This window comes from Pseudorca crassidens, chromosome 5 (genome assembly GCF_039906515.1).
Source record: "Pseudorca crassidens isolate mPseCra1 chromosome 5, mPseCra1.hap1, whole genome shotgun sequence".
Classification (NCBI taxonomy): domain Eukaryota; kingdom Metazoa; phylum Chordata; class Mammalia; order Artiodactyla; family Delphinidae; genus Pseudorca; species Pseudorca crassidens.
In genome coordinates, this window is record NC_090300.1 from 136,267,591 (window position 1) to 136,291,183 (window position 23,593).

General features: G+C 41.0%; 3 protein-coding genes across 21 annotated transcripts in view; 1 reads left to right on the top strand and 2 right to left on the bottom strand.

Moving 5' to 3' along the window:
* LOC137225380 (uncharacterized) overlaps positions 1–10,201 on the bottom strand; it is a 132,457-nt gene extending 122,256 nt beyond the window's left edge. For 14 of the 15 annotated variants that reach the window (XR_010943816.1, XR_010943819.1, XR_010943818.1 and 11 more), the window contains exons 1-2: positions 9,936–10,201; positions 7,894–7,986 (exon numbers count right to left, since the gene is read on the bottom strand). Coding sequence is in view for 10 of the 15 variants with exons in the window: in XM_067739325.1 (XP_067595426.1) it covers positions 7,894–7,986; positions 9,936–10,201 (359 nt within the window). In the remaining 5 variants the exon portion in view is untranslated. The remainder of the gene's footprint in view (positions 1–7,893; positions 7,987–9,935) is intronic. The other variant, XM_067739326.1, reaches the window with a different exon arrangement.
* Positions 10,202–10,248: 47 nt separating this feature from the next.
* SOD1 (superoxide dismutase 1) lies at positions 10,249–17,838 on the top strand. The gene is made up of 5 exons (XM_067739336.1): positions 10,249–10,390; positions 13,526–13,619; positions 15,309–15,378; positions 16,193–16,310; positions 17,419–17,838. Exons 1-5 carry the CDS (start codon positions 10,319–10,321, stop codon positions 17,524–17,526), a joined length of 462 nt encoding a protein of 153 aa, XP_067595437.1. The 5' UTR covers positions 10,249–10,318; the 3' UTR covers positions 17,527–17,838.
* Positions 17,839–20,060: 2,222 nt separating this feature from the next.
* Positions 20,061–23,593, bottom strand: part of SCAF4 (SR-related CTD associated factor 4) — a 56,298-nt gene continuing 52,765 nt past the window's right edge. For all 5 annotated transcript variants that reach the window (XM_067739322.1, XM_067739320.1, XM_067739324.1 and 2 more), the window contains exon 20: positions 20,061–21,339. In XM_067739322.1, the coding sequence (XP_067595423.1) occupies positions 20,423–21,339 (917 nt within the window). In that variant the 3' untranslated portion in view covers positions 20,061–20,422. The remainder of the gene's footprint in view (positions 21,340–23,593) is intronic.

Sequence of the window (23,593 nt, forward strand, 5' to 3'; positions counted from 1 at the left end):
ACTCGGCATTTACACATGAGAGAGAAAACTGTCCACTTCCACTATCTGAGGAGGGCCGTCTGGAGAAGAACAGAGGGGCCTGGTAAAATCAACAACCTCCTGTGGAAAGTGTCTAGCATTCCTGATAAAATAATTGAGCAATTTTCTTGTAGACTCTGATGAGATTAAGAGCTCCCGTGGGCTGCTAGACTTACTGGCGTGTCTTGTTATGAATCACCCGAATTGTTGACCATCAGGCTGGTGTGAACAGACAGTGTTTCACCCGACAGGCCTGTCTTGAAGCTAATGTTAACAAAATTATCTAGTAACCTTTACTTCTACCAAAAGTTTCCACCAAAAGGAAATATCTGAACTGGTTTTATTGGATGCCTTGTTCCCCTGCAGCAAGTTTAAAATAAAATTTTATGTGTGCTCATAATGAATTCATACCTGAGAAAGTTGTTTTCACATCTGAAAGAGATTGATTTAACCTAAAGCAGTGGGTTTCAAAGTGTGGTCCCTGGGCCAGCAGCATCAGCATTAGTATTACCTGAGAACCCATTAAAATTCAAATTCTCCAGCTACACCTCAGGTCTAATGAATCAGAAACATGGGGAGGAAGCAGACTTCCGGCTACGGCCAAGTGAAATGGTTAGCAAATCCTCTCCCCAGATAGCAACTGTAAAGCTAAAAAAAATTGACAAGAACAACATTTAAGTGCCCTGGAAATTGACCAAAGACGTACAACAATCTGAGAAGTGTTTATGTCTGAAAACTGCTGAACTTCGGATAAGAATAGTGGATATCCGAGGCATGCTTGCCAGTACTGCTTCCATCTCCTCCAGCCCAGTGGGTGTGGAGGTTCTGCCAGGGCTGGCCAGGCCGTGAGGACTGGCACTTATGGTGCTGTGATTAAAGGGGTCTCAATTGATCGGGTGTAGTGGGTGATGCTTACATCCAGAGGCATTGTTAATGGAAGTGATGACAGCCTTGCCTTTCAAGACATATTACAGAAAGTCCTTCAGACTGAAAGGAAGTGACATCAGATTGCAATTTGAACACATGGGAAGAAATGAAAAGCACTGGAAATGGTAAATATGTGGGTTAATATAAAAGACTCTATAAATATATTTTCCTTATTTCTTCTCCTGATTTCTTTAAAAGACATAAGATTGTGTAAAGCAATAATCATAACACTCTATTGTTGGGTTTATACTACATATAAATGTAATACATATAACTGTAATAATATAAAGGTGAGAGGAGAGAATGGAGGTATACTGGAGCCAAGTTTCTATATTTTACCAGAATTAAATTAGTATTAATCACAACTGGATTTTGGTAAGTTAAGATGTTGCAATCTATAGAGCAACCACTAATAAAATAAATTTTTAAATAGTAAGAAAATTAACAGAGGAATTTAAATGATATTCTAAAAAAATTTTTTAACACAAAAGAAGGCAGTAAAAGAGGAACAGAGAAACAAAGAAGATAAGAGATGTATAGGAAACAAACAGCAAAACGGCAAAAGTAAATCCAAACATATTATTAATTACATTAAATTTGAATGGTCTACAATCCAATCAAAGAGCAGGGATATTCATATTGGACAAAAAGGGTAAGAGTCAACTATGTACTGTCTGCAAGAGAACACCTTAGATTCTGAGACATAAATAGGTTGAAAGTAAAAAGATGGAAAAAGATATGCCATGAAAACAGTAACCATAAGAGAGTTGGAGTAGCCATACGGGTATCAGCTAAAATAGATGTTAAGACAAAGAAATATTACTAAAGACAGAGATGTTCCAAAATGATAAAAGAGTCACTACATCAGGAAGGTATAACAATTATAAATATATATGCATCTACTACCAGAACCTCAAAAACATGAAAGAAAATGGAGAAAATTAAATGGAAATGTAAACACAAATAATAAATGTGGAGAGGGTGTGGAGAAAAGGGAACCCTCCTACACTGTTGGTGGGAATGTAAATTGATACAGCCACTATGGAGAACTGGCATGGAAGTTCCTTAAAAACCTAAAAGTAGAGTTACCATATGGTCCAGCAATCCCACTCCTGGGCATATATCCAGAGAAAACTCTAATTCGAAAAAGATACATGCATCCCAATGTACATAGCAGTACTATGTACAATAGCCAAGACATGGAAGCAACCTAAATGCCCACTGACAGATGAATGGTAAAGAAGATGTGGTATGTATATATACATAATGGAATACTACTCAGCCATAATAAATTGAAATAATGCCACTTGCAGCAACATGGATGGACCTAGAGATTATCATACTAAGTGAAGTCAGACAGAGAAAGACAAATATCGTATGAATCACTTATATGTGGAATCTAAAAAATGATACAAATGAACTTATTTATAAAACAGAAACAGATTCACAGTCATAGAAAACAAACTTATGGTTTTGCCACAGGGGAAAGGGCCAGGGTTGGGGGGGGCAGGGATAAGTTAGGACTTTGGAATTAGCACATACAAACTACTATATATAAAACAGGTAAACAACGAGGTCCTACTGTACAGCACGGAGAACTGTATTTAATATCTTGTAATAAACTATAATGGAGAAGAATCTGAATCACTTTGCTGTACACCAGAAACATAACATTGTAAGTCAACTATACTTCAGTCATTAAAATAAGGAAATGTAGACAACACAATAATAGTAGTTGGAGATTTCAATATCCCACTCTCAATTAGTTATAGAAAAAGCAGACAGAAAATCAGCAAAGGTAGGGAGGACTTAAAAAACACTATCAACCTACGCAACCTAATGATATATGTAGACTATTTCACCAAACAACTGCATAATCACATTCATTTCAAGAGCAGGTGGAACATTCTCCAGAAGAGATCAAGCGCTAGGCCATAAAACAAATCTCACTATATTTAAAAGGAGTGAAATCATACAGAGTCTATTCTTTTAACTCACCGTGGAATTAAATTAGAAATCAACAACATGGGACTTCCCTGGCGGTCCAGTGGTTAAGACTCTGCCCTTCCAGTGCTTGCACTGCAGGGGGTATGGGTTAGATCCCTGGTCAGGGAACTAAGATCCCACATGCCGTGTGGCATGGCCAAGAAAACCCAAAACAACAACAAAAAACACAACGGAAGGAAATTTGGGGAATCCTAATATTTGGAAGTTAAGCACTATATTTTAATGCATGAGTGAAAAAAGAAATCATGAGAGCAATTAGAGAATATTTCAAATTATATTAAAATGAAAATGTGACGTATCATGTTATGGGTGTAGCTAATGCAATGCTTAGAGGGAAATTTATAGTTTTAAATACCCACACTAGAAAAGAAGAAAGATTTCAAATCAATAAACAATGCTTCCACCTTAAGAAACTAGACAAAAGAAGAGCAAAATAAACCCAAGGCAAGCAGAAGGAAAGACATAATAAAGATTAGGTTGGAAATCAGTGAAATAGAAAACAGAAGAACAATAAAGAAAATCAGTGAAACCAAAAGTTGGTTCTTTGAGGGGAATTCCCTGGAGGTCCAGTGGTTAGGACTCCACCAGAGTTTGATCTCTGGTTGCGGAACTAAGATCCCACAAGCCGTATGGTGTGGCCAAAATACAAAAACAGAAACATAAGTTGGTTCTTTGAAAAACGTTAACAGAACTGACGACTGTTTAGTAAAGATTGAGCAAGAAAATAAGAGCAACAAAGAAATAGGCAAAATCAGTAATGACGGCAGGGACACTACTACCACCCCTATAGAAATTTAAAATTTATAAGAAAATATTATGACCAACTCTATATCAACGAATTACACAATTTAGATGAAGTGGACAAATTCTTTAGAAGACATACATTACCAAAACTGAATCAAAAAGAAATAGAAAATCTAAAATGAATTCTAATAAGAACTGAATTAGTGATGAACAATCTTCTCACAAAGAAAAGCCTGAGTATGGATGGCTTCTCAATTCATTCAATGACACCAGTATTATCCTGGTATCAAATAAAGACATCACAAGAAAATAACATTACAGATATTAACAAATCAAATTCACAACACATACAAAGGATTATATACTCCGTTCAAATGGGATTTATTACAGGAATGCACGGTTGATTAAACACCTGAAACTCTATCAATGTAGTACACTAGATAAATAGAACAAAGGACAAAAACCACATGATCATCTTAATAGATGCAGAAACATCATTTGACAAAAGCTAACATCCTTCATGTAAACAAACTAGGCATAGATGGGAATTTCCTCAACCTGGATAAAAGGCATCTATGAAAAACCTACAGCAAATATCACACTTAATGGTAAGAGACTGAATGCTTCCCCTAACTATTGAGAACAACCCAAATATCTCAACTCTCACCACTTCTGGTCAACATTGCACTGGAGGTTCCAGCCAGTGTGATAAGGCCAAAAATGGGAATAGACTGGCATAGACATTTCATCAAAGAAGATATATAAATAGCTAATAAGCACATGAAAAGATGCTCAACATCATTAGTCGTTAGGGAAATGCAAAATAAAAGTACAATAAAATACCACTACATACTCACTGGAATGGATATAATAAAAAAAGATAAATAATAGCAAGTGTTGGCAAGGATGTGGAGAAAGTGGAACCTTTGTCTTGCTGATGGGAATATAAAATAATGTAACCACTGAAATATTGTTTGGAGGTTTTAAAAAAATTGGACAAAAGTTAAAAAGCAAACTAAAGAGAAATGAAACTGTATGTCCACACAGATGTGTATACCAATGTTCTTGGCAGCATTATTCATAATATTCAAAACCTGGAAATCACCTTGCATTAGTCTGCTAGAGCTTCTGTAACAAAGTGGCTTACATAACAGAAATTGAATTGTCTCAGTTCTGGAGACTAGAAGTCTGAGATCAAGGTGTCAGCAAGGTTGGTTCCTTCTGAGGCTGTGAGAGAGAATTTGTCCCATGCCTCTCCCCCAGCTTCTTGGGGTTTGCTGGCAATGTTTGGCTTTCCTTGGCTTCTAGAACCATCACCCTGATCTCTGCCTTCATCTTCACATGGTGTTCTCCTTGTCTGCCTATCTGTGTCCAAATTTCCTTTTTATAAGGATACTAATCATATTGCATAAGGGGTCTACCCTACTCCAGTATGATTTCATATTAACTAATTTCATTTCCAAAATCCTATTTCCAAACAAGGTCACATTTCGAGGTGGTTAGGACTTCAACATATGAATTTTGGAGGCGACACAATTCAACAACACAAATGTCCACCAACCTGTGACTGGAAAAACAATTTATGGTATATTCGGCAATGGAGTACTCTTTTAGACGTAAGGAGCAAACTACCAAAATATGCTACAACATAGATTAAGCTCTAAAACATTACGCTAAGAAGCCAGGTGCAAAATCATACACTACATACTGTATGATTCCATTTATAAGAAATGTCCAGATAAAGCAAATTTATAGAGAAAAACGTAGATCAGTGGTTGACTAGGGCTTGGAGTGGGAGAATGGCTTAAGCAAAAACCAGATGACGAAATCTCCTATGCTGATGGAAATGTTCTAAAACTGCATTTTGGTAATGGTTGCCAATTACATAAATGTACTAAAAATATCGCTTAAGTGTATACTTACAATGGGTGAATTTTTTATAGCATATAAACTATATATTAATAAAGTGCTTTTTTTTTTTTTAAAGAAAAAACTTCTGGGGTTGGGGACCAGCAATCTGAGTTTTAACAAGCCTTCCAGCTGATTCTAAGGTATATTAACGTTTGAGGATCACTGCTCTAAAGAGACTGTTTAAACCAGACGAACCCGAGAAAATGTCATTGATGCTTAAGTCTCACCAGTTGCCTACCCAGAGTGGTAGGGAATCGTGAAGACAATTATATCCCCTAAAGCGAACGAGTAACTACATTTTCCTTACAAATCTGAGTAGCACGTGTGTTGAGTTTGATATAGAGCCTACACTTAGGGGTGACCCTGAGGTTCACATCTGTGTCCAAAAGGACACTTCCAGCTCAGCACTTCGAGGTTTCTCAGGCACCCAGATGCACCCTGACCTCACCCATGAACACAATCAAGCTGCTTCCTGCTAAAACTCCTTTTGTGGCTTCTTATCTCATCAGTTAGAAATTGTTTCGACCTCATGTAACAGAAACCTGGTTATGCTTGTTTAATCAAATATAAGTTTATTTTCTTCATGGGATGGAAAGTGCCAAGGTAAGCAGCCTATTTCCAGTGAAAACCATTGTTGGTATCTTACGTATCTTACAGCAATGTAATGTGCATTTACTGTTTAAATATATGCAATTTGAAGTTGTGAATATAATTGGGCCCAAGCACACTGTTTTCAAAAATCTCCCAGGTGGTTCTGAGGTGCAGCCACTGTGGACAAGCACTGTACCCAACCCAGGTGCCTCTGATCTACAGTTGAGTTCTAGAGAGAATTACCCAAGATGATACAGTGGGCCAGAGTGGGCCTGAGCCCAGGCTGCAACTGCTAAACAGAGACCGTATGACAGGTTATAGCCAAGATTATTAAATATACAGCTAACTCTCAATTATAGTTTGCAAATTTCTAATCCCAGGCTGTTCACTCCTGTTTACTAACAATATAAATTAATTTTTATAATTTTCCCTCTCCAACTTTCAAAAATGCCTCAGAGGGCTTCCCTGGTGGTGCAGTGGTTGAGAGTCCGCCTGCCGATGCAAGGGACGCGGGTTCGTGCCCCAGTCCGGGAAGGTCCCACATGCCGCGGAGCGGCTGGGCCCGTGAGCCATGGCCGCTGAGCCTGCGCGTCTGGAGCCTGTGCTCCGCAACGGGAGAGGCCACAGCAGTGAGAGGCCCGCGTACCGCAAAAAACAAAAAACAAAACAAAAAATGCCTCAGATACTTTGTGATTCTGGGATATAATCTTCTCACAGTGTTTACTGGTAATAGCTTCCAGTTTTTGGAATTTACTAGCATTAAATATATGCAGGTAGGACTAGCTAATACTGCCTTTAACTGTTTTTAATTTGCTTCCTAGTTATTTTGTTTTTATTTTTTGGCTGCACCGTGCAGCATGTGGGATCTTAGTTCCCTTACCAGGGATTGAACCTGCACCCCCTGCATTGGAAGCGTGGAATCTTAACCACTGGACCACCAGGGAAGTCCCTGCTTCCTAGTTATTAGTGCATTTATTTCTTAGCATTTAAAAAAGCCTCTCTTGGGACTTCTCTGGTGGCGAAGTGGTTAAGAATCCGCCTGCCAATGCAGGGGACATGGGTTCGATCCCTGGTCTGGGAAGATCCCACATGCTGCGGAGCACCTAAGCCTGTGCGCCACAACTACTGAGCTTGCGCTCTAGAGCCCATGCGCCACAACTACTGAGCCCGCGTGCTGCTACTGAAGCCCGTGCGCCTAGAGCCCGTGCTCCACAACAAGAGAAGCCACCACAATGAGAAGCCCACGCACCGCAACAACGAGTAGCCCTCGCTCACTGCAACTAGAGAAAGCCCGGCGCGCAGCAACGAAGACCCAACGCAGCCAAAAATACAAATAATAAATAAATAAATATTTTAAAAAGCTTCTCTCTTTGTACTTTGCTTCTTTTGTATTTTCCCTAGTTCTGACATTTTCCTACAATTCATATAAAAACATATTTTTCATCAACAAAGGTCTTGGTGATAATCCCTTTGTGATGTGTGATGTGAAGGAAATTAAAAAACTACTTATTTCCTGAGCATGAGGAAGGTGTAAAGGGGGGAATCACCTTGGGATTACAGAAGAAAAAAATGATTTGGGGAAAGAGAGAGATGAGATAAAGGAGAAAGGGGAAGAGTGAGTCCTAAGAAAGGAAGGAGAGGAAGAGAAAAGGATGGAAACGCCAGACCGAATTTCTGGTCTACCTTCTTGCTTACCTCTTAACCACAGAGGTCCCCAAACACCGATTTTCATCCCCAGGAATGCCAGAATGACACACGGTAAACTGCTTATTCATCCGCACAGGCTGCCTTAGAAGCAAACAAATACTGTTCAAGATCACATATTTATATTCCTTAACCTTGTTCTAGAAGGAGGGGTAAAATTCTGGGTGGAAGCATTTTCTTGGCAAAACACCCCCCAGGGGAAATATGGCCTGAGAGGAACAGAACAGGGTCCTCTAAAGTGTGGGACCCCCTTGCCCAGGTGTGAGGGTGGTCATAGGAATAAACCCCAGGGGTCCTCTAATCCTGCATGACACAAGCCCTGGCACTGACCCAGGCTTTGTCTACATATCTCAAAAGAGGAGGGACTCAGGGTCCCAGGGCCACTCTGTACATGGGCTGCTTTGTTGGCCAGCGAACTGAAATCTGATTCCAACTTCCTGGAATTTTGAAGCCAAAGAGAAACTCTGGCCTTGGGCAAAGACCCTGTGGCTGGAATTTGCACATTTATGCAATTGCCTAGCACAAGTCAGCTATCTGGGAAATGCTAGTAAGTACAACAAGCAAAATTACAAATATGTATACTTTCAAGAGGATGATAAAAAAATGTGGATTGTGTATCTCTGACAGAAGATGCCTTTGAGTCCAAGGGTGTAATTCAATAAATAAGTTATGGACAGCCAAGATGTGGTTGAATCAGCTTCTGCCTTGTTTCACTCTGGCCTTGAACTACGTGTCAGTGTTTCATCATCCTTACAACTAAATCCTCCCTACGGAGCATTAGAGGGAAATGCAGATTGCATTGGAGTTCATGGGGAGATGGGAAGGATTTCAATCCCACAAAACAAAAACAGAAATCCCCAGTAGCCAAAGCTCTTCTCCCTTAGGTGTGTCCCTTATTGGGTCCCCTTGACTCCAAGTTTCTTTTCGGGATGCTTTCTCTATCTCCTCTTTTGAGTCAAGTAGGTCCAGCTCTTGCCCTCAACTTGCATACTTCACTGGGCATGAACAACACCTGCAAGTCAGAGTTTCTCAAAGTGCCAGCATCAGTGCTACCTGGGCACAAGGTAGGAATGTAAATTCCAGGTTCCCACCCCAGACTCGCTGAGTCAGAAACATAGCAACCTGCAGTTTAATGAGTTTTCTGGGTAAGTCTAAGGCATACTTCCAGGTTAAATTAACCTCACCTCTGAAAACAGTTCACTCATCTTTGTTATTCAGGCAGCCCCGAAGGGAGGGAAGATGAAAATCCTTCTCTTGATGCTCCCCTCCCCAGCCCCCTGGTTTATCAAACTGTTCTGCCAACAAAAGTATGTGTGTGTGTTGGCGGGGGGGAGGGGAATTCTCATTCTAAGCCGAACTGTGGCAGACAAATGCACATGTATCGTAAAAAAATTTTTTGAGAGAACATTAGTAAAAGTTTAATTTGCACTCCCCAAAGGTACCCACCCATAGTCTCTTTGTACATCTTTCTAGATTTCTGAGCGCACAAGTAAATATGTGTATACTTTTAAATAAAAACCCACAGAAGTAGTTTGTACTGTTTGCTCATTTCATGTTTTTGAAGTCTTGTCCTTGAAGGATAAGAAATACTCTGAGGTACGGAGGTATCATAAATTATTCACCCCTTCTACCCTTTTCCTTGACATTTGGGGCAGCAGAGTCAGACAAAACGCAGAGGTATGGAGAAATCAATCAGTTGACATTATTTGGTATTTTCACGTTTGCGGCCTTGCCAAACAGGAAATATTCGAAAAGAATACACAATTCTGATAACCAAGTAACTCTATACGTTTAGGACTACGAAAATTGCGGGGAAGAAAAGGTGAGACCAGGGGCTGAGATGCGTGGACTTTACATACCCTCCGAAACCCAAAACACAAGACAATTAAAAAGTAAAAGCTATCAAAAGCACCCAGCTTGACAGTCCCAACTTTTAAAAAAACAAATGCGACAATATTATGACCAAAGTCAGTTATAACTAACTACATTTCCAGACAAAGGGACTTCAGATCTTCAAGGCGTGCCGCGTATACCTCATTTTCCTTATTTTGTGTACTGCAATCCACGGACTACACTCTTTGGAGGAGAAGGGCTGCTGTTTTTCGCCGTTCCAGGTTTCTGGGCGTTTTACGGACGCCGGGCGGAGGGAGCCGGCAGCGCGAAAGGCAAGGCGCCCCAAGCAGCCCTTTGGCCCCGCCCCCGGTGATTCCCGGCCACTCGCGTCCCGTGGGGAGCGGGCTGAGAACGCGGGCGGCGATTGGTTCCGGGCCAGGGTGGGCGGGGTGCGGCGGCCCGGCATATAAAGGTGCCGCGGCTCGGCGCGGTGCTGCGTCCTCGGTTTGCGTTGGCGTCCTCGCCTGTGTTTCCCGCTTCTTCTCTGGTCTTCGCAGTGGACCGGAGCGCGTCCCCGTGAGTCATGGTGACGAAGGCCGTATGCGTGCTGAAGGGCGACGGCCCGGTGCAGGGTACTATCCACTTCGAACAAAAGGCAAGGACCGGCGGGGGGAGACCGGCGGCGAGGCCGTGCCCGCACACCTGTGCCCGGGAGCGGCCGGCGGGGCCTCGGGCCGACCTCGCCACGCACCCGGCGCGTGGGTCGGCGGGTCGGCGCCCCACGGGTCCTCGGCCGTGCGGCGCCCTCAGAGCCGACAGCCGCGCGCGGCCGCGGAGTGCTGAGTCACCGGGCGAGCCCAGCAGCGGCTGTGCGTGGCGAGGCCTGGGCGGGAGTGTAGGGAGGGAACACCCGGCCGGCCCGGTGGGTGCCGACCACCGCGAGTTTCGGAAGGAGAGAAAGCGTGAGAGGAAAGCCGGTTGCCCTGGCGCCTCCTCGGCGTCCGTAGGCCCGGGCGGAGACCTGAGGTGCTTGAGGACGCTGTGGCCCTTCTTGCGGGCTCAGATTCTGGGTCCTGAGATACCGCGGATGCTGAGTTGCGCAGTCCGAAGCCTGGCCGGTCCTTGAGACCCGGGGGTGGCGGATGCGGCTGGGCCGTTTGGGTTTCGTAGCATCCGTATCCGTTTGGGACTTTCCACCTTGAACTCTCTAGTTCAGGGGGTCTGCAGACTGCGGCCCGCGGGCCTAATCTGTCCCGAGGCGGTGTTTGTACAGCTCTCGAGCCGAGTGGCTTTTATATATTTATGGTTTTATATGTTTGTGTTTAAAGGGTCGTGAAAACAAGAGTAGGTGACAGTGATCCTTTACAGAAAAGTTTGCTGACCCCTGCTCTAGGTCAGGGTCATCCTCTAAGGGCAAAGAGGACGGCCCTGGTCAGAGCTCCAAAAGCCAGAGATCTAACAGCCTCCATGGTTGGGGGTTTTCCAGAGGAGCGATTTTTAACTCTGGGTGCACAGCAGACTCATTTGGGGAGCTTTTAAAATACAGATAGCAGGGCTCAATTCCGGATCAATTACATGAAAACCTGATGGGGTGCAGTCTGAGTGTTGCTCTTTTTAAAGCTTCCAAAGTGGTTCTTAACAGTGCACGGAGGATTGAGAATTCCTGTTGGTAGAGGGTAGTGGATGAGGTTTGGAAGTCCAATGTTAGGACACCTAGAGTATTTCCATTGCATGGAATTGTCACTTCTGTTCTTGGAGCATTCGTTTAAACAAATTCCCTGTAAAGTGACTTTGAAATTTCTCTACCCGTGGGCCTGTTAACTGAGATGCAGGTGGATAAACCCCTGAACAAATCTTGTAAAATAAAGTGTACAGACATACTCATTGATGACACTGCAAAACACAGGTGTTGTGAGGAAGGTGCTTGTGATAAGCCTGTCCCCCCAGATCTTAGCGAGGTTACCAGTGGGTGGAAAATTGTTTATGTTGGCTTGTTAATCATGAGAGAATATGAATGAGATTTAGTCGTTAAAGTGGTTTATGGAAATGTGAGAGGACATGCAAAGTAATCTAGGTAAGTGTCCCCCATCTGTGAGATTCAAACGAGAGAGCTTATATTTGAGCTTAATTTTTTTCCTTTAGGTGGTTTCCAAATTTTCTAGAAAAGGCTCTTTGATATTTGACTGAATTTTGCTGTTTTCATTTGCAAGACTTTGTTTTGTCCATCCTCTCTCTCTCCACTAGAGAACCTAAGAAGTCTCTGAGGGATTCTTGCCCTGTGGCCATTGAGAAAACGGCTCGTGGTGTTGCATTCAGAAGTTAAACTGGTTTTTCCACCTTCCCTGAGCAGCTTCTATGGCCCCTCCTTTAAGTTCCAGCATCATTTTGGTGGTGCTCTTTGTACCTGATAAAGACCCTTGGATATGCAGATGTATTAAATTGACAATAAACTGTATTTCTTGGCCTATTGAGTGTTTAAAAGTTTGGATTAGTTTCCAGTTTTCAAAAATCGGAAATTTTCACCTATTAAGTCCAAATTCTTAGCGTCTCTTGAAAAATCTGGAGATCTGCCCATACTGAGCCTTCATTAGCCCAGGGCAACGCTGTGCTGGACCGGTTTACATTCCTCCTGCTTCCCTGACCTGTTTTACTCATTTGAGACAATAGCCTGGTCCCTGCAGGGTTGTACCCAGGCAGCTTACTGTTGAACTTCTTGTGCTCTATGCATTACCAATTAAGTGGAGGCTTGGAAGAACCTGCCATGTTTGTCTGTCTGTGCTCTTGATAACATGGCGTGTTTGGAGGAATTACTTTCACATTTGGGGTTCTCCAAAATTAAAGGTTGTACGTAGAAGAATCATAGTGTATCTATTCTCAAAAAGAAACACAAGAGGCAGCAGTTGCCAGGCTACTTCCGTTGAGCAGTGGTATCTAGCCAGTGGAAAGTACGATCTTCAAGGCTAACACCTCTTGTAACTGTTGGCCCTGGCTTTTTAAAAAACAAAGACACCGTCGTGTATTACTATATGGTGTGGATGCTGTGTCTATTTTATTTTACTTCCTAAGATCTCTTTGTAGCTGTAGAAGTAACTTCTTTGATTTCTATATGTAGCATGCGGTACCATTATCCATCAACATTGCCTGAATTGCAGTGTGTTTTTTTTCACCTGTTTTAGTGTTTCATTGTCCTTTCTTTTTGGTCTCTGTAGTGGAAAGGTTATATAGGTTTCAATGCCTAAAAAGACTTGAGAAAGCAGTACTTCTGTTTGGACTAGGATCAGTCCCCCAGGTGCAGTGAGGTAGGATATTTTCTGGCTGTAAATCAAAGATATCCACGCCGGAAACGGGTCAACACCCCTCTGGTGGAGAGTGGAGAACAGGGATCCTAGGGTAGCAAGTTGGATATTGTTTTTCTTTTTAAGGCAGATTTGTATGATTGCTAACATAGAAGAGTGCATGAAGGAAGTAGGGTGCTAAAAAGTGTATGATGTGCTAACATTTGGGTTCAAAAGTTTGATTTGTACACATACACTCACTATGCGCAAGTACGACCTATTCGAAATATTTACATAATAAACAAGAACTTATTCATATTACATATGAATAGAGTAGCTTAGCAGCTTGCTGGAGGTTCACTGCTCCCGGCGGACCTGGGATTTGGACACAGATTTTTCGACTCCTGAGTCCATGTTCTTTTCACTTTCCTGTCAGTGGTAAAGATAATTCAACTGTTTTCTTTGTTCAGAAGCATTTGCTGTCTCAAACTTCTTGCACTTTTCTTTGAATAAAGGAAGATGGGACGGTCGTGGTATCGGGATCCATTACAGGATTGACTGAAGGCGATCATGGATTCCATGTCCATCAATTTGGAGATAATACACAAGGTGGGTGCTGTGCTGGTTTAGTGACTGACAGTTATTTCACCTAGTAAGATACACCGAGTAGAGTTACCCCCAAACATTAAAAACTTGTGACAGTTTTTTTAAAAGTCAAGTTAATATGACTACTAAAGTCGATCTCAGGGATAAAAATGGCTTTTGACTCTTCCGTGTGGAATGGAAGGAGAAGGAGTTGATGTTTTGTGATTATGGGTTGATTATGTAAGAGTCTCAGGTGTGTTTTAAGTAAAAACGCAGCTTCTTTCTGACCTTCCCCTTTACTCCCAGGTGTTGGTGAGCTGGGGCTTGAGGGCGGGTGTGGCAAGCAGGGTGCATTTATCTGCATAACCCTGCGAGGTAGCTCTGCGCTTCTAGCCTAAGGGCCTTAGCGGGGGCGGGGGGGGGGGGCAAGGTACAAACTGATGAGGGGGTGTAAACTCTTCACACTTTGGATTGTACTTCCATTTTCTCAAGTTGGGTTTAGAAGCAAGTCAACAAAAGCTTATGGGTTAAATTGCCATATTTGAGTAAACTTAGTGTTTAGACTTTTTATGGTGAGAACTTAATTCATTGTGCTGGAACGTGTGTGTGTGTGTATTGGAGTATAATTGCTTTACAATGTTGTGTTGGTTTCTGCTGTACAGTGAAGTGAATCAGCTATATGTATACACATATCCCTTCTGTCTTAGAACTTGTTTTTAATGTTCCATAATTTGGTTTCTGTAAATAGTGATTTAATGATCAGATTTGATCCATTTCAACAATTATAAAAGGTCCTGGGACTTCCCTGGTGGTCCAGTGGGTAAGACTCCACGCTCCCAATGCAGGGGGCCCGGGTTGGATCCCTGGTTGGGGAACTAGATCCCGCATGCATGCTGCAACTAAGAGTCTGCATGCCACAACGAAGACCCGGTGCAGGCAAAATAAATTATTAATTAAAAAAAAACTCCTCACGTCGTTTTTTTTTTTTTTTTTTTTTTGGTTTTACTGCTTCTGCTTTGGGAGGTGATTGCTCTGTGGCTTTGACTTACTGTGCTACTTTCTGTAACCTGCATGTCTTCTCCCTGGGTAGAGGATGGATAAACGCTGTAAACAGGGGAAACTTTCTGTCAGCTGTTGAATGAAGAACCATGTCATGAAAGAGCCTCCTGCATTGTCGTGGTTGTGTTCTATGTGAACGCTGTTCCCTGGTGCACTGGAGTGCCATTTTTACAGAGTACAGTCTGAATGCCCCGGAGTTGTGCCGGGCAGCAGCCCTTGGATTAAGGTGCCGTTTTATATTCTGCACGCAAAGTAAAGGCCATAAACAGGAGAGCTGCCTGGTAGTATGTTGCTGGGGAGATAAGTTTTTTGTAGTTGAGGTGTGGTGTTGTCTAATGAAGTAGGATCATAATCATGGGATTTTAACAGAAGAACTATTGAAGATCGAGTCTTGGCCTTCTCATTTTACAGGGCAGTGAAGAAACCAGAGACCAGAGAAGGGTATTAATTTAACTTCACCAGTGTTACACAGTAGTTAGAATGTCTTTACTCCCTGCCTGTTTAATGTGTTGCTTTCTGTTTTTATTAGCCTAGAAGTCACAGTGTGGGTCAGTACTTTCTCCATTTGAGGTTTTTAGCAATGACCAGTTTCTTTTGAGAACTTACTTTGGAATTTTGATTCATAATTTAGCACTTTTTTTTTTTCGTAAACAGGCTGTACCAGTGCAGGTCCTCACTTTAACCCTCTATCCAAAAAACACGGTGGGCCAGAGGATGAAGAGAGGTGAGTGACCTTAACTCTTTTTGAAATAATAGCGACAGCTTTGAGGGGGCAGTATGGGTATATGACCTGCAGATTGCATGCTAAGATAATTGCACCTCTGCTCTTGAGTTTGTTGCCCCCATGTAACCCCTTGCCCCCAAGTGCTGGAATGGCTTACCCCTTGGGCTAAGGAATTAAATAGGGACACTTAAAACGATTTGGTTTTGTAGCATTTATTGAATATAGAGCTCATACAAGTGTCAAAGGGATCTAATACAGGAAATGTCATGAATAACAGTACTGTCAACCACTAGCAAAATAAACCATTGTGAAACACTGGAAGGTTTGTAGGTAAAAATTTGATATTGAAAATTCAGTGAGACTCCCATTTGTGTTTGTTTTCTGAGAGCCTTTCAGGAAAATATTAAATTTAAGGACAAGGATTAATTTATTTTTATATCAGAGGCCTAGGGGCATAGCTCTGCCATGCCAGGACGTAACAGGCGTAACTCAGTAACTTAGAGTTTACCCTTTGGTCCTTTACCTGTGAAATTAGAGGTGCACCCCATCCTACCACTCTTCCCAGAGCATTGCTTTATAGACTTGAAGCCTGTGTTTGAAGAGCTGTGTGTCTAGAACATCTAGTTACTTGTTTTTAAACTTACATGTTTTTCAGGGTTTTGTCAGTCTGGAAAAGTGGGTTCCATTTGATACAGACTATATCCACCTCTTAGCCCACCCTTACATATCTGACTCAGTCCATTTTTAATTTAGCTCATGAAGTAAAGTTAAATAGAAACCAGTCCTGATCCCTCTAACGCTTTTTCAACGTTAGGCATGTTGGAGACCTGGGCAATGTGAAGGCTGACCAGAATGGTGTGGCCGAAGTGCGTATTGAAGATTCCGTAATCTCACTCTGTGGAGACCATTCCATCATTGGCCGCACAATGGTGGTAAGTGTTCATATAATAAGAATATGCATAAAATTACTTCTAACACATGGTCACATATGTTTTCATGATTTCATGATTATTAGTCCTGGTTTCTAAGGATCCATATAAATTGTCCTTTTAGTTCAGATTAGGAAAAGCAATTATTTTATTGGATGATTACAGTGAAGAGTAATTAATGATCTAGGTCAGTTAAGAACACTGTTTTGCTAAGATGCGGTAATAAAGTAGATTACATTAGATCGTATTAATTAGATCTGTGTTACAGAAACAGGAGTGGTCTTCATCTAGTTTTTAAATGGCCAGACTTTCTTGCCACTACTGGGTTTTCCCCTTGTAGTTAACCAGAGCGTCTTAAGTCTGAAATCGGATGGACCTCAGTACTAATACTCATTCATGTCTGCAGGTTATCACCACTTGTTTAATACGTGGGAAGCAGTTGCCCCAAGTTACGTAGAGCTGCATCTGGTTCATACAGAACACCACCTAGGATAGGCTCCCTTTTGCCTGCCCCAGAGGACAGTTAACATTCAGGAGACACCTCCTTTCAGTTGACCCTTTTATTCTTAGAATTTTCTTCACCTGTAGTTGTGAAGCAGAAAAATCACGTATCAGTGTTTGATGAGCAAAATTTAAAATACTACTGCTCGAATACGTCAAGATATTTTTAGGATTACCTCTTGTTTATGGGTCCGTAATTAGGCATGATTTTGATGTTCTTTTTTGTTTACTTTTTTTCCCCCCAAAGCAATTTATACAATAAAAGAATGACTACTGTAACTGAGATTACTAGAATTTCTCATGTTGGATTCAGCATGTGGCAGCCGTGTAACCTAATTGTGTGGGTTTTTTGTATTTCATTTAGAGATAGCACTGCTTACCTAGTGTTTGAGGGTAACTATTTCTTTGCTTTATCAAGAAAAAGCTTTGAGGAGTAGTTTCTACTTTTTACTATTAGATTAAATATTAGTATACTTTCCTCCTAGTAAAATTATTTTAACATGTTATTTTCTAGTATTAAATGGTTCTTAAAAGTCTTTTGGGTATTGTTGAGAAGATACGGTAATTGCTTGATAGCCCTAAGTTAATGTGTTCTTAAAATTTTTTAAAGGTCCATGAAAAACCAGATGACTTGGGCAGAGGTGGAAATGAAGAAAGTACAAAGACAGGAAACGCTGGAAGTCGTTTGGCCTGTGGTGTAATTGGGATCGCCCAATAAACATTCCCTAGGAGGTGGTCTTGAGTCCTAGTAACGCATATGTTATCTTGCTAGTTGTAGAAATTTAGAGAAACATTAAACACCGTAACCTTAAAAGTGTATTTTGTGTGACTTTTAATTGCTTTAAGTACCTGTAATAAGAACTGATTCATGATCACTTGAAGATTTGTATAATTTTATAAGACTCATACTCAAAGTGTCTTGTTTCAGTGGTCTCTGTATTTTGCCAAACTTAGTCACATATGGATATTATTTGTCTGAATTTCTTCAGTTCTCAAGCCTGCAATAAACATTCTCTGTGGCACTACTGTATTTTGAGCCTATTAAAGTATCTAAGTTGAAATTCTAAATTAGCTCTGATACTCATACACAGAGCTTGAATGGAACAGATTTAGTAATATGTTGACGGGTATTAACTTCCATAGAGCTCTTTTTTGAAAGTGTTTGTTCTAAATGAGATCAGAATGTTTAAAATGTTAGCAACTGGTACATTTAGCTAAGACTAAGCTGAACTTTAATCTCAGACAAATAGGCTATCCTTTGTTAGCTTTAGGGAAATTAAAGTGGTACCTTTATTTTAAAAAGTAGATGTTACAGTTTAAGAGAGCCCTTTGATAACTTTCAGTGAAATTGTGAATGGCAAGTTAGTTAGAGCTTCAGGTAGCTGAGAAGACTTACCTACCTGTCAAATAGCACATACTGCATTTTTGTAGAACTGTGAACGTTTAGTTTATAATAAAAGTAGAGGTTGGCACAATCTGCTTTCAGATAAGCTCCTTAAAGAAATACATTATGCCATTGTAAGGTGGAAGCAAAGAAATGTTTGATTGTGGGTTCTGTTTGTTTAAATACAAGAACTGACACACCCAGTTAGTGAATTCAAGTCTGTTTCTCTTAATGGAAATATGTACCTGTAAGAGAATGCTTTTAAGTGTTAATCTAACTCAGGTTTGACGGTGGGTTATAATATTACTTCTGATAGGGAAGCCAGATAAGCAACAGTTTTGGTTGGTCGTAAATTATATGATGGACTTTATCAAGCGAAGGTCACTTAGGAGAGGAAAAGCTAATTTAGAGTAAGAATTTGTAGTCTGTGTGTGTTTTCAAAGTTTTAAATTGGTGATAACAGTATGCTCACAATAATGGTTACAACTACCATCAGGTAGGGAATTTAAAAACAAACACTAACAAACAGATTTCATAATGTACAGTTTTGTTACATAAATGGGATAAGACTCAAATACAGGACTTGCTTGTGTCCTTTAAAGCCTCAAGTGTAATTACTACCACTTGGTACTTTCGGGGTTTTGTCACGTGCAAATAGGGTGACCCTTAATACTTTCAATTGGAAATACAGGGCTGCGAGTCCTTGAAATCTGAACACTAATCAGTCAGGTGTATTTTTATTTCCAAAAGCAGTTTCAGCTGGGACTTTTAAACTTTTCAGTGGGCCAACATAAAACAAACAGGATAAATTTTATAACTCAAATCTGCATATATGAAACCGGATTTTCTCTTACTTTCCAAAGGCAGGGACTCAAGAACACTGCCCTAGATAAATACATTTTCCCCCCATCAAAACAAACAAAGGTCTTGCTGCAGAAAACTCAAAACCAAAGTAATAAAGCAGCTTCTCGCCTGGGGATGAGGGTAAAGAAAAAAGTTATCTTACGCACACTGAAACAATGACAGTTTAAAAATGTGATTTAAGAAGAAAAAAGCTTCAAGGCCGAAAGTACTAGGATTATGTTAACGGTCTTTTCCTTGGCACTAGGTAAGCAGCTTTATGTAACTGCTTTTCTTTACTATTTCAGGTATAGGTTTGATTTGGCTTTGGATGTGTTCATGTAATAGCTCTTGGATAACCTACGACTATTTTTCCTAGTTAACCCAACAATTTTAAGGAAAAGAGAGAAAGTACTTTGTAAGTGGCAAAAAGTTCAGTTTACCTCTGCCCAGCAGGGGACTTTAAAAAATGGTAAAGAAAGGCAACAGGCGAGGCTTGTAGAAACAATAGGTTGCATTTAAGTCCTTAAACAGGTAAGACCATAAGCTCTTAGGTTGCAAATACTAACCTTGATTTCTTTCACCCTTTTGAAAAATTTCATGGGATGGTTAAGAAAAACACCCAACCTTCTTTCTAAATAAGTAATACCCAGGCAATCAGATAATTTATAGAACAACGGGTAATGTTGGGGTCCAGTTTTTCCCCCAGCGAAAAAATTTTTTTACAATTAATTATTTAGGGCAACATTTACCACAAAGTCAATGGCAAAAAAAGAAGACCTTGACTGAATTCCAAAACAAGCTTTTCAGTTAACATTAAAACCACTAACCTTTGCCTTATGATTGAAATGCTAAAAATAAAAAATATTACAAATGAAGTGTTTGAGACTAACTACATAAAGATGTCTATTTCCATCAAATATACAAGTCTAATTTAGACTCCAACACAGTATTAACAGCTCAAACTTTGATGGTGAACAATCCTTTTCCACCTTAATGCAGTGTAGGAAGAATAGCACACATTAAAGTTTGTTACGAAAATAGAGTTTATTAAAAACATCCCTATTGTTTTTGAGGAGCTTTCACCGTTACCTTGTCTTAAATTAAAAAAAAAAAATAGAGAGCACTTCTAATTACGATTTGTAAACTTTTTAAAGTCAAAACTTTTAAAAAGTTACAGCAAAAAGGGTAATATTTATTCATATTTTCAGTATTTTTTGTTATTTTGTGGCTATTTTTAAATAGAAGGGAAGCAATCAAATTGCTTACAATTCCCCACCAACTACTGCGGGGCTGTGATATAGCAGGAGCAAGTATAATACAGCATCTGTACACTTCAAGCTCTACACTCCAGGAAGTGTCACTGTCACATGTGGACAAATTCCAGTCTCTAACGAGGAGCCTCGGCTGCTGAGCCAGAATCCTTTTCAGGTTCAACGGATGAGGTAGCCTCAGCAGGTAACTCTTCAGAAGGTTTTACAACTGCAGACTCAGACTCCCCCTTATCAAGTTCTGAAACAGTGTCTACATTTCCCACTTGGCTAATGGGAGGTTCAACGGTTTTGTTACCGCCTGCCCTGTCTGTCACCTCAGGCTTCTCCTTGCCTCGGTTTTCCTCCTTCTCTCTACGAGACTCTCTATCTCTAGAATCTCTCTCTCTGTCTCGATGCCCACTAGAGCGTCTATTCCTCTCTTCCAAGTCTCTGTGCCTGTCCCGGTCAGGGCTCCTTCTTCCCCACTCTCTCCTTTCACGATTACTATTCTCTCTATCATCATTACGGTTCCCATACCGTTCCCGGTCATTTTCCACCCTATTTCCAAAAGATCTTCTTCCAAACCTTTCTTGGTCTCTACCTGAAGTGAACTGCTGCCTGTTATCGTTTCTAAACGGCTGTGGCTGCGTCGGCGGCGGCTGCGGTGGCTGCGTCGGTGGCTGTTGCTGCGCCTGCGGTGCCGGCGGCGGCTGCTGCTGCTGCTGCTGCTGCGGCTGCCTTCCATCTCTGTCCTCGGGACCCCCTGGGCCTGGCCCTGGGCCCCCGAGCCCTGGCACTCCACCGGGCCGGACAAAGGGGCCGTGGGGAGGAAAGGGACCTTTCATTCCATGAGGCGGAGGCATCCCGAAGCCCCCGGGGCCTGGTGGCGGACCTCTATGCATCATATGCGGAGGCATGGGGCGAGGCGGCATCAGAGGAAAGCGTGGCAGGTGAGGTGGAGGCATTCCTGGCGGGCGCTGGAGTGGGATCAGGCCAGGTCGGGCACCAAGAAGACCAGTGGATGGGGCTTGGAGCCCAATTACTCCTTGAGTACCTGCAAGGCAATAAAAATTAAAAGTGTAAATAAAATAACATAGAAGACAGCATATTCTATTTCCAATTATTTCCTGTGGGGCTTGAAGCAAAATGAAATTCAACCCCAAATTCAAATTTCATACTGTCTGCCTGTCTACCTAGCAGAAAAATGTGACAGCCCAGTAACAAGGCAGGGCAAGCAGTCCTGGAGACACATACTATGTATACACGTCTACCTAATATAGATACAGGTCAAAATAAGCTGCAAAAAGAAATCGTAATATACCAAATTTTGGAAAGAGTACGTCAGAATCTCCTTCTATAGCCTTGACTAGTAGCTGTTTACCACTCAAAATACTTGAGAAACACATGTGCGCTGAGATAAAAGAAATAATGGGATAAAGAACTGAACTATTTGACCCAACTGAAGGTTATTTCAGGTGTACTCTTAGAAGAAAACTTCTTACTCTAAGTCTTAATTTGACTTTTTACTAGGAAAAAATGGGATCAATGACCCAGAAAATCCAGTGAAGAGGGAGGTTTCTTTGATTCTGTCATTAAAATGCTTTGTGCAGTTATTATGCAGTAAGCATTACTTTAATGTTTATAAAATAAAGATCCATGCACAAACATAGTTTATTTTTACAAGTCCCTCTTCAAACCACAGCATAACGTGTAAACTGCTATGCCGAAATGACTGCTGAACAATGCTGCGTGCCCAGCCAGTCACCTTCTATTCACTTTCCCAAAGGTGGCAAAACTGATAAAGTTAGTGCTGCTGCTGAAAGTGACAATGCCTTTATTTCCCATTTACAGGAGTGTGCTTATGCTTTAAGAATCAAATTCAACCCATCATTTATAATACCATGGAAAAGGACGATCTGTTGTGGTTCACAACTTAAGTAACAGGTATCGTGGTCTCTCTCAATTTATTTCTCTGCAAATATAAACATCACAAGGCAAATACTATGACCAACAAGAGTTATTCTAATAAAGGAAAATGTTCCAGATATTGTCAGAATGTGCCATTTACCCATGTACTGCAGAAATGCCTTTGAGCAAGTTGTGCGTTATGACCATCAACTGGCAATGGTGAGAAAAATGCTTGCGTGACACTGACAGAAAAACCACCAGAGAGCAAACCCAATACTTCACCTTTTTGTCCCCAGCATCATATTATTTTATGTTTACAGTTTCAATCACTTCCACTCACTTTAGCAAACATTTAACAAGTCCTATTTGCTCCTAGATTTTCTGTATAAACAATTAATACTAATATGATAGACAAGAATGTCTACTTCAGTTTTTGTTCCTCAGGACACATGGTCCAATACTATTCTGTCAGACTTAGGCACCAAACAGAGTAGACTGGAAAATGTTATGTGCATCAGTTTATAACTCTTAACATGAAGACTCACCGCCTTGGTATTTACTTAAACAGAGTACCTTTTTTTAAATGCTTAAAGAGAAATACATTCAGTGAAAAGGATCTCACATAGGAGCAATCTTGGACACATGCCTCAGAAATGGGGATAATAATACCTGCCTGTTGTTGAGATTAAATGGGATAAAGTACATAAGCATGAGCTCAGAGCTTGGCACACAGTTAAGTGCTGAAATTATTATTCTACACATCTATTTTGACAGACGATAAGTATCCTAACACTAAATATTTCACTTTGCAAAAACACATTTTTCTTTTCTGATCATTGAGATCTTACTGGCCTCTCCTGGTCCCCCAATATCCACCAAGCACTTTGGTAACTGGGAAAAAATTATGCTTCCATATGTCAGGCCTAAAGTTGAGAAATGCTAATTACCATAGTGAAAAGCCAGAAATGATGAATTGGATGAACAAGGCCAAGACCCCATAGACTCTTTACACTCTCCTCAGGAAATCCCAGACAATGAATATATTACAGAGCTTATACTATTATCTCAGACTGATATAAAATTCATGGCAAACTAACATTCTTCATATCATTTAGTGAACATATATTGAGTACATACCATACAAGGGACAACAAGACACCTAAGATATGTCCTTGCTCCCACCTTTTAAAGAAATCGTAGAGCCGCAACATTTGTGGACTTTAACTTAAAACAAGCAACATAAAATGTGCACCCATGTACAGCCTCCTTCAATAGAGTCATCATATAGAGAAGCACACTTCAACAAATTGAACTTTACTTTCCCACCAGCTTTACTCAAGGATGAAACCGGTAAATGTTTACTCTGTTAAAGACTTGTTGTGGCACATTCCAGTACCTAA

Coding starts and splice junctions, on each gene's coding strand:
- SOD1 (XM_067739336.1), top strand. CDS start 10,319: ATGGTGACGAAGGCCGTATGCGTGCTGAAGGGCGACGGCCCGGTGCAG. Junction 13,620..15,308: donor ATTTGGAGATAATACACAAG/GTGGGTGCTGTG, acceptor TTTCGTAAACAG/GCTGTACCAGTGCAGGTCCT. Junction 15,379..16,192: donor GGGCCAGAGGATGAAGAGAG/GTGAGTGACCTT, acceptor TTTCAACGTTAG/GCATGTTGGAGACCTGGGCA.